The sequence below is a fragment of the Coturnix japonica genome, chromosome 6 (assembly GCF_001577835.2).
Source record: "Coturnix japonica isolate 7356 chromosome 6, Coturnix japonica 2.1, whole genome shotgun sequence".
Lineage (NCBI taxonomy): Eukaryota > Metazoa > Chordata > Aves > Galliformes > Phasianidae > Coturnix > Coturnix japonica.
The window spans coordinates 19,961,914-19,979,997 of record NC_029521.1 but is presented as its reverse complement, the minus strand read 5'-3'; the positions used below and the strand labels follow the sequence as shown (position 1 = coordinate 19,979,997).

Sequence of the window (18,084 nt, the reverse complement as noted above, 5' to 3'; positions counted from 1 at the left end):
ACAAAAACAACCTTTTCATTTTCACCTGCACCCTCATCTACCACCCAAATTTCACTAAAGTATTTTGCTTCACATTTTGCACAGGCTCTGAGGGTTGACAGGCAGTAGGTCATTAAGCCACACTAGCTCTTCTCCAATCCTATATTTGTACCATAAGCTGCAGAGTAAGAGTCAGTGAGAGCCTTGGATGCCTGCAGATGCTGTGTTGAAAAACCTCCTTGGTAGCCACAGAGAACTACAAATAGTTTCATGGCTGAAATCCAGAAAACCTTTTTGTCATCAGCCACCCAGCTGCAAACTGTGGAACAGCTCTGTGCCCATGAACACGTATCCCGAGAGTCCAAGACTTCAGTGTGATATTAGTGGTGTTTCTGCTCCAGCCCGAGACAAATGTGTGCCTAGTAACCTGTAGACTTAATTTAACTGGTGCGATTTCCTCTGCATTTTCCAGCAGTGGACAGCCAAAGTGCCCCAACTAATTGTATTATAAATCAGAAGCGGTGGGATGGAAACACTGTAGGAATCTCGACACATGGATACTCATAAATCCCTGTTTGATAGCGATGGAGGAGGCCAGAAGAGGAGGGGCAGAGGAGGCTGTCGTAGTGCTTTTAGGGCTTTTCATGTTTATGACAACAGGGCGTCCTTATACCCGCTTACCCATAGTTGTGGTGGTTTTTTTTTCCCCCTCTCTTCTCTCGGCCTCCAAAATTAAACCTGGCTGCACAATGAACATCGTGAGTCTCCCGCTGCTCGTGTTCAATTTTCAAACAGTAGGAGGAAAGTGCACAGATAACAAATGCTCTCTGCGTGCCAGGTCCCTCCCGTTAGCTGGAACAGCAGCCACACGAGTGTCACAGAAGCTTTCCAGGCACAGAAAAAGCAAACAGCACAACTCTCCTTCTGAGCTGAAGGGCCCGGCTTCCTGCAGCCTCAGCTTAGGGTGTGCAGTCTGCTTATTGTCACTGCAAATGCAATGGGGATGGCTGCATGGAACTTCTAGGGCAGTCTTAGCCTACAGTGGCTGAGAGGAAAAAGGCTTTTCAAAATAGTTTGTAGAAACACTTCTCTCTTGGTGCATCTGCTAAGGGTCTATCAGTGGATCTGGCCATTGTAGTGATATTTTTTAGCAAGAATTGCTTTACTTCACTGATACAATACAGGGATACAGGGTCTGGAAATGCTTTTCTTTTTAGTACTGAGTAAACCCATGAAGTGCTTGTAAGGTGCACTAGGGTTATTGGGTCAGAAGACCAGGAAGGTCCCAATGATTGGGCTCTATAATAAAATTGTCATCAAAATAGAATCTGATTTTGGATTGTGTGTATTTGATTTAGAGCTTCAGAGGCTCCCTATAAGGCAGCTGTTCTGTTCTCTCCGTGTTTTTAAACCAAGCTGTATTTTCAGAGTCCTGTGCCATAAGACACAGCCTTCCGTTTTAGAAGCTTCTCTTTTGTCCAAATATTTGAAAAAGCTGTAAAATGCTTCTGAGCATTTTTTTTTCTGACCCTGGGCCACAGAGGGATGTGTATTAGAGAGAGAGGGCTTGTCCCAACTGCATGGTCTCTGTTCCCTTCTTCCTGAGGAGGCTGCTGCTCGCTCCTGTGGCAGTAAGCACCAAGAAAAAGCAGCCAGTGCAAAAGGGAAAGCCTTCTGGATTTGCTTTGTGATATTCAGGATCTTTCTGTTACCTCCTGTTAATTACAGTCTGAACTCTTGCCAAGTCGTCATGCCATTTCCACTCAGCCTCAGAGCAGAATGCAAGCTGCCTATAAAGAATGCGCTTTCTAGTTCATATTTTTAGAACTGCTTAAGAGGAATTATTACTGTGTCACTGGACTTCTTTACAACAGGCTCCTTAGTGTCCTCCAGTGTTAAGCTTTTCCCTCTTGAGCAGGAGCAGTGTTGCCAAGCCTTGACTGCAAAATCCTAATCCCCCTGTAACCTTCAGCATCTGGGAACACCGTGATTTCAGGAGGGAGCCAAAGAACAAGGCAGGATTTGCTCCCATCAGCCTCGCAAGGCTGCCTTGTATAGTGGAGGGGTCTTGGTTTGTTCTGCACAGTGCATTCATAGGGACTGAAGGAATAATACTACAAATGTAATGTAAAATTCCTTGTGAGCCAAGAACACTGATATGGCAAACTTGTTTCACCAAGGGTGGTTTAGTGATAGGTCTGGGCAGTGTGTTGTATGGAGTTTACTGACTGAGAAATTGATACAATGCTGGAATTTGTGAATTAACACGCCATGTCTTCCATTTAGGAGCATTCTGGAAGAGTTTTTCGACTTCAGTTTGACGAGTTCCAGATTGTCAGCAGCTCACACGATGACACCATCCTCATCTGGGATTTTCTGAATGACCCAGCTGCCCAAGCAGAATCCACTCGTTCCCCGTCCAGAACATACACCTACATCTCAAGATAAATAACAGTACACTGTACCTCACACTCGCACAGGTAAAAATGATCTCAAAGATGACACTGGACGTAATGTGAGCATGCAGTTTGAATACTTAGCTGGGTCTATCGGTATTCCTCATCGTGATTGGACAGTAACTGCAATGTCCTGTAAAAGGACAGGAGTGGTTCTATTGCCGTAAAAGAAGGGTTTTATCCAAGTATTCTTGACATGTGGTGCCCATGAGTTCCCCCTGAAGAACTCCTCCACTGTCCATCATCATCAATAATTAAATCAGCTATTACTGCTGCCTAGAAGGAAGAAGGGTTTCTGCAGAGCGAGTAGAGCAGCTGCTGCCTAACAAGGGGATGCAGATGGCCTGACCCTGGGCAGTTGTCACCAGGAAGGAGTGTTTTGCCAAGAGGCATCAGCTTTATTCCTTCCCGCTGAAGTGGTGACCATTCTTCTCGCTCTGCAGCAAGCTGATTCAAGAGAACCGCTTGGCTAAGGGAGGAGGCACTGAGGCACAAGACCAGGCAAATTAAATCAAGCTGCATCAGTGTGCAAAATCATTTACAGGCTGGGCCTAGCACTCCTTTATGCTACAGCATGGGTGTAAATCGCTCATGTCTGAGCCTGGCTGATTTACTCATTGCCTTACCCCCTTTGTCTTGGCCAACATAACGTGGGGAGGAATTTGTGTTTCTTAAGTTTGGGTCAGTTGCACAGTGGATCTGATGTTTGTAATCACAGTGACATGGCACGATTGACCACTTTGATGCTGTTAGAGGCTTGAGAAAAAAGGCAGATGAGCTGGCAGGTTTCTGCAGGGGGTGTTCACAGTGACATTTTGCCATGAAAATGCTGTTCTGGAGCACGTCTTGAATCTTGTTTGATGAGTAAATACACAGTGATGTGCCAGGGCTGTCACATCAGCTATCTTGATTTTCTCAAACACTCTGATCAGTAGGATGTTATTTTCAATCATTAGAAGACTTGGTACAAATGGGGTTTGTTTGGTTTCTTCTCTTTTTTGTTCTCAGGACTCATTTAAGCTGCAGTATTTAAATTATCTGCCAATGCCAGGACAAAAGAACTATCCACGTAACCAATACTTGCTGAAGAGAGAGGCTCTCAGACTTGTTTCTGGAACAAAGTTGGCATGCGGTTGATCTCAGACAGGGTCTACTCAGCGTGGCTGACTGCTAAAGTGCTGCTATATCAGAAGATGACTTTTATCTTTCATGAACTAAATAACATTTTTAAACCTCCCCTTCCCTTTCCTCCCTCGTCCCCGTTCTCCCATTCACTCCCCTTCCCTTTACCCTGTTTGGTTTCCCTCCAAACCCAGTCACAGATGTCCTGTGAATATATTTAAGATGTTGCCAGAATGTGTTGCTTTGCTGTTAAGCAGAAGACTTACAGCCACAGTGCACCCTGCTGGGAGAGTCACCTCAGGGTGGGAGGGTGGGTGGGGAGGAGGCTGCTACTCTCCCACTGAAATCCATCTCCATTGCTAGGCCTTTGTAAAAGCTTTCAGCTCTGAAGAGTGACAGAAACACTTATATAGCCAGACCTCACCCCCCCACCCGCTGCAGCTTTTGGCTGTTCTGACCATTCTTTTAAGAGAGGACCCTTGAAATTTGACTACGATGAGCCAAATCCATCTCCGTTCTCTCCTGCCTGCTCTGCTAACCCTCTGAAAGCTGGATGTGCATTGTAGTCTCCTTTAACATCTGCTTGGCTGGGGAATGCTTCTCAGTGAAAAGTTAAGCTCTCCCTCTGCCGATGTCCCAAGCATGAGGGACTGGGGCTGATGTTCAGTTCCCCCCATCCCAGCGCAGCATTGTCTGAGGGCAGTATTTCACTAACAGAGGAATCATTTGTGCAAAGGACAATCTAACCCCTGTTGTTCTCCCTGAAGACAGTGTGTTGCCGATGGCTTAGGAATAATGCCCTGTGTTGGATGAGGTTTGAGGCTGGGGCAAGGAGGGGGACTGGATATACCCCTGTCCTTCCATCCAAAGGCACAGTCCCCTGGTGATGGCAGGTGGGTGTAGCAGTGGCCGTGAGCACAGGCAGTGAGGTTAGCAGTTCTGAGGCAGTTCTGGGGCTGGCCTTGCTAAAATGCCTTAGATGGGAGGGATAGGATCGCCTTTGTGTGTGCTTCTCTAACCTGTGTGCATGCTGCATTGCGGTTTAGGGACACGGGATGATTAGTCCCTTTGCTGGTAGCTGAGCTGGATCTTTGCTCTCTAGCTGAGCCTTTTGCAAATTGCTGTTGTTTAGGAGATAAAAATAGCCCTGGAGGGGAGGGACGTGTGAAACAGTTCTGCATGTCTCTGAACTAGACAGAGATCCAGTGTGACATGGCTCTTTTTACAGAGCTGAAGGGAATTGCAGCAGGCCTGCAACTGGATCAAAAAAGGATGTATATCAGTCTTTGGCCATTCCAGGCCATGCCCACATCTTGAATAAACCCCGCTGCTTCAGTGGGGAGGTGCTCCAGTCCTGCAGTGGGAAATCAGAGTCCTTTGTCTCTGGGCTGGAAGGCTTTTAAATGGGCTTTCTAACACCCTTTAAACTTGGAACTTGGCAGACAGGACATTTCATTCAGCTATTCTCATCAGTATCACATTGCTGGGGAAGCAGTTGTGTTGTTTCTAATTGCTTGGGATGTGCTTTTTCCATCAATGGAGTTTTGCAAGGAGCTGGACCAAGGGTCCCCAGAGAGCAGCCCAGAGGGCTTAAATTGTTTTGGTGACAGCCAGGATGGACGAGATGGCAGTGGATGTACAGAGGAATGGAAAGCAGGTGAGCAGCAATGCTGAGCACCCAGCTCTTGTATTTTCGTTGAGCCTGGAGTCTGCATCAGTTTGAAAGAGCAGCTCAAAGCATGTGATGACACTCCTGTTTTCTGTCCAAACTATTGCTGTGAAAAGGGTCTCACAGGTTAGCTCTACGCTGCTCAGGTAGCACTGACAGTACAACTTACCTTTGCAGAGTCCTAAATGTTCTGGATAGTAATTATAAGTTCATCTGCAACTAGTTTTGATGCTACTTTAGAGTCTAAGAAGGTTGTTGTGGATTTCAGGCACACTGCAGTCCCAAAGCAAAATTGTCAGGGGAGCAGAGAGCGTCCAAGTTTACATCCCAGACTTCTCTCAGTTCAAGTTCTGAGTCTAATTCTTAATCCTACTTGCACACGGTTCCTCTAAGTTCAGTTTTTACAAGATCTGCAGCATGGTTATGTATCAGTAGGGGATAAACCTTGGCTTCAGATCTCACCTTTTCTCTGGTCCTCTGGTCATCCTTTGTCTTCTACGTTTAGGTTACTGTAGAAAACAGTCATCTGTTATTCAATCCTCTGATGGCTGCAGAACTTCCTAATGTTCTAGTCGCATCTCCGTGGGTAGCACCTGCAGAGGTGTGTTTTATTTTGTTATCTACAGAAGTCTGGGAGAACCAGAAGATTGGCTGGCCAGGCGCAGGGAGCACACCATTGCTGATTGCTGTGGTTGTCGTAGCCCTGCTGCTCCGTGCTGCTGTGTTGTAACTTCTGAGCACTGCTGGGTATTTCAAGTGGTACTGTAGTCCGAACTCTGCTATCTAGAGCTGTTTAAGGTACAGTTTGTGAGCAACAGCTGAACTCCCATTCTTTGTCAAACATAGGGACAGTGTCTCCCCTTCAAGTAGGGGCCGTGTCTGGGTACTTTGTATAGAACTGCAGGAGGGTGAGGATTCTTCACCCAGCCCCGAGTTGTTGTACACATTTTCTGATAGCAAGGAAGGAAGCATGAACTGACGTAACTTGAACTTGAAGCTGCCACAGGCCGGCACTTGGTGGTGTTCATTGTGCACCCAGGGAGGAGCAATCTGGTAAGTGCATCTCCCAGAGTCAGAGGAGAGTGGCTTTCTCAAAACTCCCCCCTTAGGATATGTGTACATGTGTGTGTGAGAGTGCGGGAGCACCTGGGAGAGGTTTCAGCGTGATCTGAACAGGTAATCCCTCAGCCAGGCTGGAGCAATTGCAGAGCTAATGGTGAAAAGAGCTAGCACCTGCCTACAGAAAGGAGATATAAGGGGCCGGAGGTGTCTGTGGGCTTTAAGTGTTGCACATCACCTTGAAATGAAATACCTCTGCTGCATAGAGATGGTCGCTTCTCCCACCAGCAGGGAGCTCTCATAGCCTTCCCCTTGGACTGCGGGATCCAAGTACTGCAGGTGTGGGACATCCAGAGCAGGACAATCCCTGTGCCACACCATCTCCTGCTCGTGACTCCTTTGGCAATAGGACACCGTTCTGCTGCAAATATCAATTCTCCTCCTCAGAGGAATTCAGCTTGCTTTAAAATATGCAAATAGAAAATGGCACGAAGGAATTGGCAGCGAGAGAACTTGTGCAGCCGTCTCCTCCCCACGAACCTTCAGGGACGGACACATCCGCTACTGGAAGGGAAGGATGCAGGTGCCAAGTTGAGAAGCCTGGACATCAGAAACATTGAAATGCTTTACACTTGTTCCTAAACTGGAAGCTGACTTGGACCACCGTGCTCCGCCTACCTGCCACCTGCTCCTGCTCCAAAGGATCCTTCTTTCTTTTTAAGTTTATTTTTTATTTCTAACAACACTGAGAAAACTGGAGGCTGCCACGTGCGTTCCTCTGTCCCAGGTATGCTCCCTGCCCCCACCATGCACTCCTTCCTCAGTCTGAGCAGGGCTCCACACTTGGCTCTCAGTTCCTCAGCATCCCAGCTCTGATGGGGCAGCACGTCTCTGAGAGCACCTTCCTTTCGCACCCGTAGGTCTGATTGTGGCTGATGTGGTCAGTGTGTATGTGCTGAGGCACAGCACCAGCAGCTCTCCTTGGTGAGAGGTGTGAGGAGAGGAGCTGGCCTGGGAGAGGAGACAGGGAGGTGACCCGTGTGGCTGAAGGTCAGGAGGGAAGAGTGGGAGGGATGGAGATGGAGCTTTGCACGAGTGGAGACAGCGCTGCAAAAACAGGGTTCTTAGCTGGTGCACTTGGCTCACGTGGACAGAGGGTTACTATGAGGACATTAATGCCAGGCGGTCATCAAGCGGTGCCTGCAGCAATGGGTGGGTCTGTTGATGCCCACCTTTATGTTGCACTGGGGGCATGGGGTGAGAGGTCTGAAGAGCAGTGACCAAGAGGACTTTACTAGGTCTCCCAGTGGCATGCATGATGCACTCATGTGCTGAGCCTTGCCCTGCTGCTGTTCCCCAAGGAGCAATAACAGCTTCCCAGAAGGACGGGGAACAGCAGGAGACCCAGCTGTCCCTGGAGAGGTCTCCATATGAAATCCCTCCTTCATCCTGCCAGCAAACCCCACTGGGTCGATTGTCACGAGGGCCACGGTCTTTGTCCCCATGTTTAATACCAGAACAGAAGCGGGAGGTCCCACGGGCACATTCCTTCTGCCCATCTCCAGCTGTGGGCTGGGCAGGGTGGTCACCTGCTGAGGCTGGGATTTGGTTCCCTTCCTTTCCCCCTTGCTCCTTCTTTTTTTAATGAGCTGTAGCCTAACTCCTGGCACGTTCCCAGAGCTCCTCTCCCATGGTGAGCCTTGAGACACAGCCAGAATAAATCATCCTTTGTCTTGTCAGAAAATTCTCCCCGTGACTTTGTGCTTGTTCCCAAAGACCGCTGGGCTCCCCTGCTTGTCCCGTGGATATCCCACAGGAGTTGTCACCACTGGTTAATCTTCGGTGACGTTAAACTGATACGCTGAGAATCAGAGGGATGCTGATGTGCATGGATGTACGAGCCCTTCATGTGTGGTAACCAACTGCTGGTTGGGTCCCATTTGTAGTAGCTGGTCACCCCAAAAACTGCCCTGTGCTACATCCCTGCTCAGACTGAGGGCTGGGGGGGGGGAAGGACATGGCTTCTCCAGTGTTTTTGGTTTGTTACTCTGCTATATTTGTTATCTGGATTCTTAAGTAACGAGTGCTTTGAATTTTGTGATTATGTTACGGTGATGTGTAGTTAATGTACTAATGTTCACTTGAGCTAGGGTCATGGTAACAGTGTGGTTTGTTTCTTTTTTTTTTTAACTGTTCAGAAAATAACTTAAATACAAATATGAAGGCTAAGCCGTGAACCTCTCCTGTTTTCCTTTGGGGATGAAAGACAGCGTTGGATCATCACGGCTGTGCCTTGTGCTTGGACAGCACGAACCTCCCTGCCCCAACACCTGCCTGGGGGCTGCTCCCAGGGCCCGTGTCCATGATCTGGAAGGCAGAAAGAGAGAAGGGTAAAATATAACCCCACCACCACCACTTTTTCCTAAAACCACAGCATACTTTTTAATTAACAAACTCCATTGAATGGCTGATGGCTTCTGGCTGGGGCGAATGGGTCTGCCCTGTAAGTCAGAGTGGATGCGACGCACCGAGCCACAGCCATCTTGCCTATAAAAGTATAAAGACTGCGCTTTTCTGGGTACACTTGCAAGATCCTGGTAGGAGAAGCACAAATTTGTTTTATAAGCTAATCAGAATCCTGCTGTTCAATAATGAGTGAGTAATTGACATATCGCGGCACCGCCATGCGACACAATGGCTGGGGATGCTGCAATGCTGACGATTCCAACGCCAGCACCCTTGGCCTCAGAATACCTTTCTCTTAAAAATGCTCCGCGGATGGCAACCTCACATCTTCCCATTTTACTTAACAGCCCCTTTTAAAACAAAGGCAACTGTGGTTTTAAGATCCCAGCTCCCGGGGTGGGCAGAAAACAAACACACACCGCGCGCCCGCTGCCACTCTCCCTGCTGGCTCCATTCTTGGGAACCAGCAGGGGATGGAGATTGCAAACCTCCTGCTTTCTGCAGGGCTGGGAGTCCTGTCACCTCCAATCCCCGTCTCTCCTTGTGACAGCATTCCCAGCAGCCGGGTGCTTTGTTTGGAGAGGGTTGGATTTTTAATACGTACATTGTCTATTTATGCTGCTTTATCCTCTGCCGTTCCTTATCCTGCTCTATGCCAAGCCAACCCTTCCTCTCCTTCCCATTGATGCCCAAAGACGAGGGTCATCAAATCACAGAGTGATGGAGTTGGAAGGGACCCCAAAGATGGGAGGATCACAGAACAGTTGGGCTGGAGGGGGCCCCAAAGAGCATCCAGTTCCAACCCATCAGGGTGGGCTGGAGGCCCCTGCCCAGCAGTTCTGCCTTCACATCCAGGAGCTCAGGGCTGGAGCTCTCCTCTCCGAGACAGAAAAGCAATCTCCATTGTAAATTTCTGCAGGAGCAGAGCGAGTGCCAGCCAGCTCATCTGAAATAGATGCAGTGCTTAATTGTCCTTTCCTTTTAAAAATGGGTGCCTTATTTCCACTTCAAATGAAGAAAGGAAGTAATGTTTTGCCATATCTCCAAATGAGCAGCATCTGATCAACCCACGGCTTTCAAATGAAATCTTCTGGTGGGGGCTGGTTTCTTCATTTTCTTTTTCAGTTTTATATGTGCACTTCATTGAGGTGTGTTTGGGGAAGAGGGAAATTGGTCAGTGTGGGCCTGCTGGGCACATTAATGGTGGAGCCTCGTGGCTGCTGGGAATGTCTGCTGAGTTGAGGGGCTGCTGTGGCTTGGAGGAGGAAAACCTGGGTTTGGAAGAGCTGTGTGCAGGCACGTGGCCTTCCTGCAGTGGGAGAGCACCCAGGTCAGGAGGTGGCTGTGAGCTGTCCTGCAGGGGTGACAGGGGGAGGGATCACTGGGTCAGGTTGCAAGAGTGTCTCCAATTATCCCAGCTCCCCAGTGGCCCTTAATTGACCCCCCAGGCTTCCTCCTCATCCCTCTTCCTTCCTGCCATGGGATCCAGTGCATCCCCCAAAGCTCTCCCAGCAGCTGCTGGGGACCAGTGACAGTAACCCAGAGTTACTCCTAAATCCAGGTACCCCCTGACAGCAGCCTTGTCCCTCTGCACTGGGCACAGAGCCCTCAAAGCCCCAGAGCTCTGTGAGGGCCGATGCCCCAGTGAAGACATGGGGAAACTGAGGCAAAGAGGGATATAGGGGCTCTCAGAACATCATTGCAGGACACAGGGAGTCCCATATGGAGGGACCTGACCCACTGTGGGGCCAGCCAGCCTGGCCTGTCCCTTTTAAGCCTTCGTAGCTGTTTCCAGCCTGGCTTAGTGGGGTCCCCATCCTTTCAACTGGCTGTTCAGCAAATTAAGAGCTTGCTATTAGGCTGCTAATTAAAGGCACTTCATTAGCAGCAGGGGAGGCAGCTCCTGGCCGCAGCAAAATTGGATTCCTCTGAGCTGCCATGAGCCGCATCTCTACTCTCTAGGGCTGGGGGCTGCACCCTGGGGCTGGGGACTCTGCCACTCCGGTCCCTACAAGGGCAGATGCTCCCATTCATCAGGACATGTGGGTCACCAGCCCTCCTACCCCCATCACATCGGATGGGGAATAGCTGCCCCACAGCCTGATGTGATGGTGGGGGGCTGATAGGGGAGCTGGGAGATGTGAGCACCCCCTTCATCCCTCTGCCTTCAGTCCCGAGGAGCCCCATTGAGGCGGGGAGGGCCCCGGACTCCTCCTCCTCCGCCTGCTCTGGAGCCTCCAATGAGCCCTGGGGACAACACCCAGGCTGCCTTCCCTTCTTTTTCTTCCCTCTTTCCATCTGAAAATGGGAGAGAAGAGCCAGGCACGGGGTCTGCCTTCCTCCCCTCATCCTCATCCTCAGACTGACCAGAAGGGGACCCCGCAGCCCAGCAGGGACACCAGTGGGGTGAGTGTTGGGTGGGCAGGGGGCTGGGCTGGGGGGCTGCCCCATGCCTGTTCCCCCCCCGTGCCTCATAGTGTGTAACCCTCCCTAGTTCCCAGCTTGGGATTCCTGCTGGGATTAGTGAGGATTTGGTGTGCGTGAGCCGGGAGCTGCTGAGTGCAATGGATCTGGCTACTGGGCTCAGGGAGGGGGTCTGTGAGGAGAAGAGGCTCCCAGGTCTGGGACTTGGATACTGGGGAGCTGTGTGTGTTTGGGGTCTGTGCTGGGAACAGGGCTGTATTGATGCCCACCTCTCCCCCAGCGCCTCACCTGCCCCCTGATCTCTGTCACCCTCCTGGTGTCCTTCGGCTCCTCCATGCTCTATGGCTACAACCTGGCTGTGGTGAACTCACCGGCAGTGGTAAGGGATGGCACAGCCCCACTGGGGTCCGTATCCCTCTATGGAGGTGGTGGGACCCCTACCCCTGCCCCATAGCAAAGTGCTGGCTCTTCCCTCAGGCTGTGCCCCAGGGCTGGCTGTGATGCTGTTGGCTCCCCACCATTCTCGTCTCCATTCAGTGCCATTTCTCTGCCCCGCAGCACATAAAGGCCTTCTACAATGCCACGTGGTCCCAGCGCTATGGGCATGGGCTGCCCCCTGGGCCCCTCACCCTCCTCTACTCTCTGACCGTCTCCATCTTCGCCCTGGGCGGGCTGGGGGGCTCTTTGCTGGTGGGGACACTGGTGGCACGCTATGGCAGGTAAGGGGGTGGCACAGGGCAGATGAGGCCATAGGGGCTGCCCCACTGCTGTGTGTACCCCATAGGCATGGCACACTGGGACGCAGCGCTCTGCTCGTCCTCCTGGCTGGTGGACTTATGGCCTTCAGCCGATACCTGGCAGCCCCCGAGATGGTGATCATTGGCCGTGCCATCACCGGGCTGCACTCAGGTGGGTGGAGAAGTCCCTCATCCTAACCATGAGAGCGTCCAGGGGTTGTCTGTGTGGCCCCCTCCCTGCCCACAGCCAGGCCCTGCTGTCCGTGCTGCCCAGGTATCTGTCTCAGCGTGGTGCCCCTCTACCTGGGAGAAATTGCCCCCAAGAACCTGCGGGGCTTCCTGGGCCTCCTGCCCAGCATCTTCATCTGCCTGGGGGTGTTCTGTGCACAGGTGCTGGGGCTGCCCGAGCTGCTGGGCCAGGTGAGCAGGATGGGATATCACCCCATGGGATATTGTCTAATGGGATGGCCCCTGTGGGATGCCTCCTGATGGGTTACCCCTCAATGGAATGTCCCCCTCCTGCCCCTGCCAGGCCCTGCTCTGCCATCCCCATGACATGGCTCCATCTCCCCCAGGACAGGTACTGGCCCCTGTTCCTCGCTGTGGTGGCCATCCCTGCCTCCCTCCAGCTCCTGCTGCTGCGCTGCTTCCCCGAGAGCCCACGGTTCCTGCTGATAGAGAGGAACGATGTCTGTGCGGCCACTGAGGGTGAGGGTTGTCCTGGGGGGGAACACCTGTGTGTGTGCATCCTCCCACACTACCCTTACAGCCCACACACCCGTATAACCCAGCCCTTCTCCCCCACTCAGCTGTCCTGTAGCATTTCCCTGGTGCCCATCACTGTGGTGTCAGGGCAAACCCTGGCTCTGAGGGATGCGCAGCCCCGCTGTCCCCCCATGCCATGTCTATGAGCACCCATCCACCCACAGCGCTGCGCCGGTTCCTGGGGACTTCTGACGTGCAGGAGGTGCTGGAGGAGATGAAGGAGGAGCAGCAGTCCCTCTCCTCGGTGCAGACAGTCTCTGTCTGGCAGTTGCTGCAGGAGCGCTCGGTGCGCTGGCAGACCCTCTCGGTGGCAGTGGTGAATGTGGGCATGCAGCTCTCAGGGATCGATGCCGTGAGTCCTGGTGCTGGAACCCAGTTCTGAGGGACACAGAGCTCTGTGCCCCTGCTCACACCGAGTCCCCTCCTCGGCAGATCTGGTTTTACACCAACACCATCTTCCAGAACGCGGGGATCCCTGAATCCCAGATCCCATATACCACTGTGGGCACCAGTGCCATTGAAGTTGTTGCGGGGCTGATTGGGGTGAGTGAGGGATGGGCAGACAGACAGACCTCAGCACTCAGTGCCATTGAGCCTTGGGTCAGACAGACCCCTATACCAGCTGTACCACCCTCTGCTGGGGAGCAGTGGGGTTGGCGGGAGAATGGAGTGGAAGAATGGGGTGAGAAGGCTCGATTTTAGGACATGCATCTCAGTGAGGACATAGAGGTGCCACCAGGAGCATTCCATGCCTGCAGCTGGAGCTGGATATCCTCATCCTTGCACTGGGGCTCCCATTATCCCCTTGCTTTCTGCTCTCTCCTGGCAGTGCTTCACTATTGAGAAGCTGGGCCGGCGGCCCCTCATCATCACTGGGTTCTGTGCCATGGGCACTTGCCTGGCAGGCATCACCGGCTGCCTGCTGCTTCAGGTAGGACTGGGACATTACCATCCCGTGGGCCTTGGGTGCCTCAATCTGGTTCCAACCCCAGGCAACCCTTAATGAGAGCTGGGTGGTGAAGGGCTGAATCATAGACACATAGAACCATTAAGGTTGGAAAAGACCTCTGAGATCCCCAAGTCCAACTGTCATCCCTCCAGTGGGTGGGACGGGTTCTCCCTGAGCTGGCTCTGCTTTGCCTCAAACCACCCACTATCTCTTCTGTCCTGGTGTTCCACCACCCCGTGTCCCACCACAGGCTGCCCTGCCCTGGATGCGCTACGTCGCCGTTGCCTGCGTGGTGGGCATCATCGCTGGGTTCTGCATGGGGCCAGGTGGGTCTGGGGGCTGCAGGGACGGGGTTGGGGCTGGGGGACAGCACAGGGCTGAGTGCTCCAAACCTGAGGCACAGAACCTGCACTGCTTTACCCAGCTGATGTATTAACAGAGCCGTTAGCAGATCTATAATTCATCCTCAGCCTAGACTTTATTCACTGTAATTACATCTTTAATTAGGATTTTAATGGCTCATTGTTCACAAACAATGATGAATAGGACTTTTATAACAAAAATATACATATCTCTATTCTGGGCGAGCTGTGAGTAAGAGTCCATCGGGGGCTGCACTCCTCCTGGAGTCATTATCACTTCTGTTTGCTTGTTCATTTCCTTCCTTGGAGCACCTCACATCAGGATGACTTGAGCACCCCCATCCCCAGCACTGGGACCCCAGGAACAGCACTGGGGGGGTGAAGCTTCCCTGTCCAGTACTCATCCCCTTGTCCCAAAGTGCAGTGACATCCTGCTCCTCTGCCACTGACCCATCCATCCCTGTGCAGCTGGTGTCCCCTTTCTGATGACGGCCGAGCTCTTCACGCAGTCCCACCGCTCAGCTGCCTACGTGCTGGGGGGGTCTCTCAATTGGCTCTGCAACTTCACCATCGGCTTCATCTTCCCTTTCCTGCAGGTAATGGCCTTGAATCGGGTACTGGGTGGTCATGACTCCTCTGCTCTCCCAGGAGCCAAGACCAGCCGCCCCAACCCTTCCCTCTCCTTGTCCCCAGATATCAACTGGTGCCTTTTCCTACTTGGTTTTCTGTGGGGTCTGCCTGCTGGTGGCCCTCTATGTCTACCTCATCATCCCTGAGACCAAGAACAAAACCTTCATGGAGATCAGCTGTGTCTTTTCTGCCCGCCAGCCCCTTTCCCCTCTGTGCCATGCAGGGATGCTGAGGCTCCGTGGGTACGGGGCCATGGAGAGCAGCCTGGAGGGCTCAGAGCACATCCTGCCTTGAGCTCCAGGTAGTGCTGGGGGGGGAGCAGGGGACAGCGATGGGTCTCGTTGGACGTCCTGTCAACCCACAGCCTGATGATGTGCATGGGAACAGCGACTGGTCCATATGGATCCCTACTGCCTGGTCCTAACACAACAGAAGCAGAGATCACGGCCCCATAGCATCCTCCACGTCCCCCTCCTGACTCGGCTGCTCTCGGCAGCAGAACAGAGCGGTAAATATGTGCAGCATTACATATGTATAATGGAGTGTAAATAACCCCAAAAAGTGCATTGTAAATAGACTCCAAGTTTATCCTTTATTAATGAGGCACTGAGTGCCCTGCTGTTTTAGAGCAGCGAGACTTTCATAATATCAAAACCTAAATTACACTTGTGTCTCTCATTCCCAGCAAACGACAGCATCATTTCAGGCCTCTTTGCCACTGGTATTTATTTATTCTGGTATTTATTTATCTCTCCCACCCGCTGTGCTGGGCAGCCTGGGAGATGCCCTGTGCCCTCCCCATGGGAAGCAGTGACCCCTCGACCCCTGCATGCTGGTGTGAGCCCTGCTGTTGCCTTATGGAATCATTAAGGTTGGAAAAGACCTTGAACATTGAGTCCAACCATCCTCCTACCACCAATGCTGGCCCACTAAACTGGGGCCAAGGCACAGCTTGCCCAGAGAGTGGGTGGGTGGGGACAGCCACCTCCTTTGAGACACCGTGCAAGGTCAGGCTGGAGGGGCTCTGAGCACCTGATGGAGCTGTAGGTGTCCCTGTTCAGTGCAGGGAAATGGGACCAGATGGCCTTAAAGTGTTCCTTCAGCTCAAACGATTTGATAGTCGTACAGTCCCCACAGGCTGAGAGAAGTACAGGGCTCCAGCACTGCCCAAACCAATGAAAGGGTTCAGCTGTACTCAGAGGGCACCGAGGATGAGGGGATGACATGGTGATGGTGAGGGGAAGGCTTTGAAAATAGCAGAGGTGTTATAAAGGGGTGACTTTGGTACCATGAGGCACTCACGGCCTTGGTAGGATCTGTGGAAGCACAGATGGAGATGATTGTCTCCAGGTGCCTTCCTAAGGTGAGCCCAGTGCTGAGGGAGGGGGCGGTGGGTGGAGAGGGGAGCAGGGATTTGGGTCATTCCAAACCATAAGGCATTTCCTCGGATCCGGCACTCCCCAACCTAACCAACACAACAAATAGTCTTTAAAGGATGAGCTATTCAGAATATATATATATATATAGAAGCGTGCATCCCTACAAGAAGAGAAGGAAGGGTCCCGTATCTGCGGTGCGGGTCGGTGCCGGGGTGCGGGGTGCGCGCCAGCAGATGGCACTGCCGGGATTTATGGCTGCAGCGAGCTGCCTCTCGGAGAGCACTCATGTAGGAGATGTCCTATTATATGGGCAGTTGACTTTAATAGTCATTGTGTGCTTAAAGCACAGCAAAACAACAGTGGGAAAAAGAAGAAAAGACCAAAAAAAAAAAAAAGGAAAAAAAGAAAAGAAATCCAGAAATCCCCCCTTCCTTATGGCCGGCCCTTCCCCCCCCAGCCCTGCTAAGTCTATTTGTACAGTAAATTAAAAATATGAATCACTTCTCTCTACTGCCTCCCCAAACACTCATCCTGTCAGGCGCTGTGTTGTCTTCATTTGTATTACCTTAATTTAATGTTAATTATGTTCTTCATTTACAAAGAACACGCGTCCGCTCGCCCCGCCGGGGGATTTTCCACGCTCGCGCTCTCCGAGGAGCAGGAGATGCTGGGGCTGGGCTGGCAGGGATGCTCTGTGCCCACAGCCCTTGTGCTGCTATTGCCTCTCGATTTATGGAAGCTCACGGCTGCCACCGCAACCAAGTTGTGTCCCAACACCCCCCCCCCCATCAATAAATCCTTCCTAAAAGGAGGTCGGCCCACCGAGGGCAGTGATTTATGGTGGAGAGGTGGGAGCGCAGTGGGGACGCAGCGTTGTGTGCCTCAGTTTCCCCATTGACTGTTGGGAAAACTCCAAACTCCCAACCTGGGGGAGAGTGGGACGTCCTGGGCTGTGCTGGGCAGAGCTGGGAATGCAGTGGGCAGAGCTGGGAGCACCCACCAAAAGCCTCCAAATACCCTGCGAAGGTATTGGAGATACAGATATTAAATTAAAAATCCACCCAAACCTTCTTATTGTCTGTTATCACCCAAAGAATAGAACAAAGCTAACTATGACAGTCCTCCCCACTGTGAAGACCCATGATCCCAAGCACCTTTCCCTTCTCCCCATCCCCAATTTCCATGGGAACAGCCAAATATTGAGAAGAAAAGCCCCGAGCACCCCTAACCACAATTATTGGGCAGCTGCAGGCTGGGGTCAGCTCCCTGGTGGGGGGCTCAGTGGGTTTCCCTCCCTGCCACAACCCCGTGGGGCTGAGGCTGCCCACTTCATCACACCAACGCCTCCAATGAGCTGAGCTCAAACCCTCAGGGTGGGACATGGGGGGGAACCCTCCCACTTATCCCCTCCCCTTTTTACCAGTGATCTTTCTGCCGATCCCCAGCCCCAAATATCCTCTCAATGCGATCCAGGCGATGCTGTGTCCTCCAGCAGGAAGCCGTGGCCGTGTCCCCATGCAGCGACATGCTCGTGCCAACATTTTAATTCACGGCAATGCCTCTTTTTTTTCCCTTTTTTTTCTTCTTTTCCCTTTTTTTCCCCCCTCTCTCTCCCCCATAAGCCCTTTAATGCGTGTGCGCAGCCCGGCCGATCCCCACAGCCACGGAAATATTAGGTTGACGGATGTGGTCTGTCGCCAGCGCTCCCTCCGCGGGTCCGCCTGTCAGCCCGCCGATGATGACATTAACACGGGAAGAAAGTGATGACAAATGCCCGTTATCAGGGAACGAGGCCTGTGACAAATCGCACGGCGCCTCGCGAGCAGCCCCATTACGCTGTAATAAAAAAAGATGGATGGCTCCGCGCACCGGGGCCCCGCGCTAATGCGATTTCGCCTGGTCTCTCCGGGTCCTAATTAAGGCAGAAAACAGAGAATGAACAGGAGGGCCCCCCCAGACCCAAATCTCCCCCGTGGCTGTGGGTGCTGCCCTTTGGAGCATCCCAGCAGTGTCTCCTTGGAGCATCCCAGTGATGTCCCCTTGGGATGTCCCAATGGTGTCTCCTTGGAACGTCCCAGTGGTGCCCC

General features: G+C 52.2%; 2 protein-coding genes across 10 annotated transcripts in view; both read left to right on the top strand.

Moving 5' to 3' along the window:
• The window catches only part of BTRC (beta-transducin repeat containing E3 ubiquitin protein ligase), a 106,227-nt gene extending 97,713 nt beyond the window's left edge, over window positions 1-8,514 (top strand). For all 9 annotated transcript variants that reach the window (XM_015867023.2, XM_015867026.2, XM_015867027.2 and 6 more), the window contains 2 exons: window positions 2,266-2,459; window positions 3,444-8,514. In XM_015867023.2, coding sequence (XP_015722509.1) covers window positions 2,266-2,427 — 162 coding nt within the window. In that variant the 3' untranslated portion in view covers window positions 2,428-2,459; window positions 3,444-8,514. The remainder of the gene's footprint in view (window positions 1-2,265; window positions 2,460-3,443) is intronic.
• Window positions 8,515-8,627: 113 nt separating this feature from the next.
• On the top strand, window positions 8,628-16,744 carry LOC107316015 (solute carrier family 2, facilitated glucose transporter member 5-like). Its single transcript, XM_015867032.2, has 13 exons — window positions 8,628-11,157; window positions 11,456-11,554; window positions 11,734-11,894; window positions 11,960-12,084; window positions 12,187-12,332; window positions 12,488-12,620; window positions 12,842-13,029; window positions 13,110-13,220; window positions 13,507-13,608; window positions 13,877-13,952; window positions 14,457-14,584; window positions 14,682-14,860; window positions 14,983-16,744. The coding sequence occupies exons 1-13, from the start codon at window positions 11,056-11,058 to the stop codon at window positions 15,071-15,073; spliced, it is 1,641 nt and encodes a 546-aa protein (XP_015722518.1). The 5' UTR covers window positions 8,628-11,055; the 3' UTR covers window positions 15,074-16,744.
• Window positions 16,745-18,084: the final 1,340 nt, after the last annotated feature.

What these genes read in the sequence shown, in the direction of transcription:
- LOC107316015 (XM_015867032.2), top strand. Translation starts at nt 11,056, where the DNA reads ATGGGAGAGAAGAGCCAGGCACGGGGTCTGCCTTCCTCCCCTCATCCT. An exon ending in CTGGTGGCACGCTATGGCAG is followed by an intron (nt 11,895 to 11,959) that starts GTAAGGGGGTGG and finishes TGTACCCCATAG; the next exon opens with GCATGGCACACTGGGACGCA. An exon ending in TGGGTTCTGCATGGGGCCAG is followed by an intron (nt 13,953 to 14,456) that starts GTGGGTCTGGGG and finishes ATCCCTGTGCAG; the next exon opens with CTGGTGTCCCCTTTCTGATG.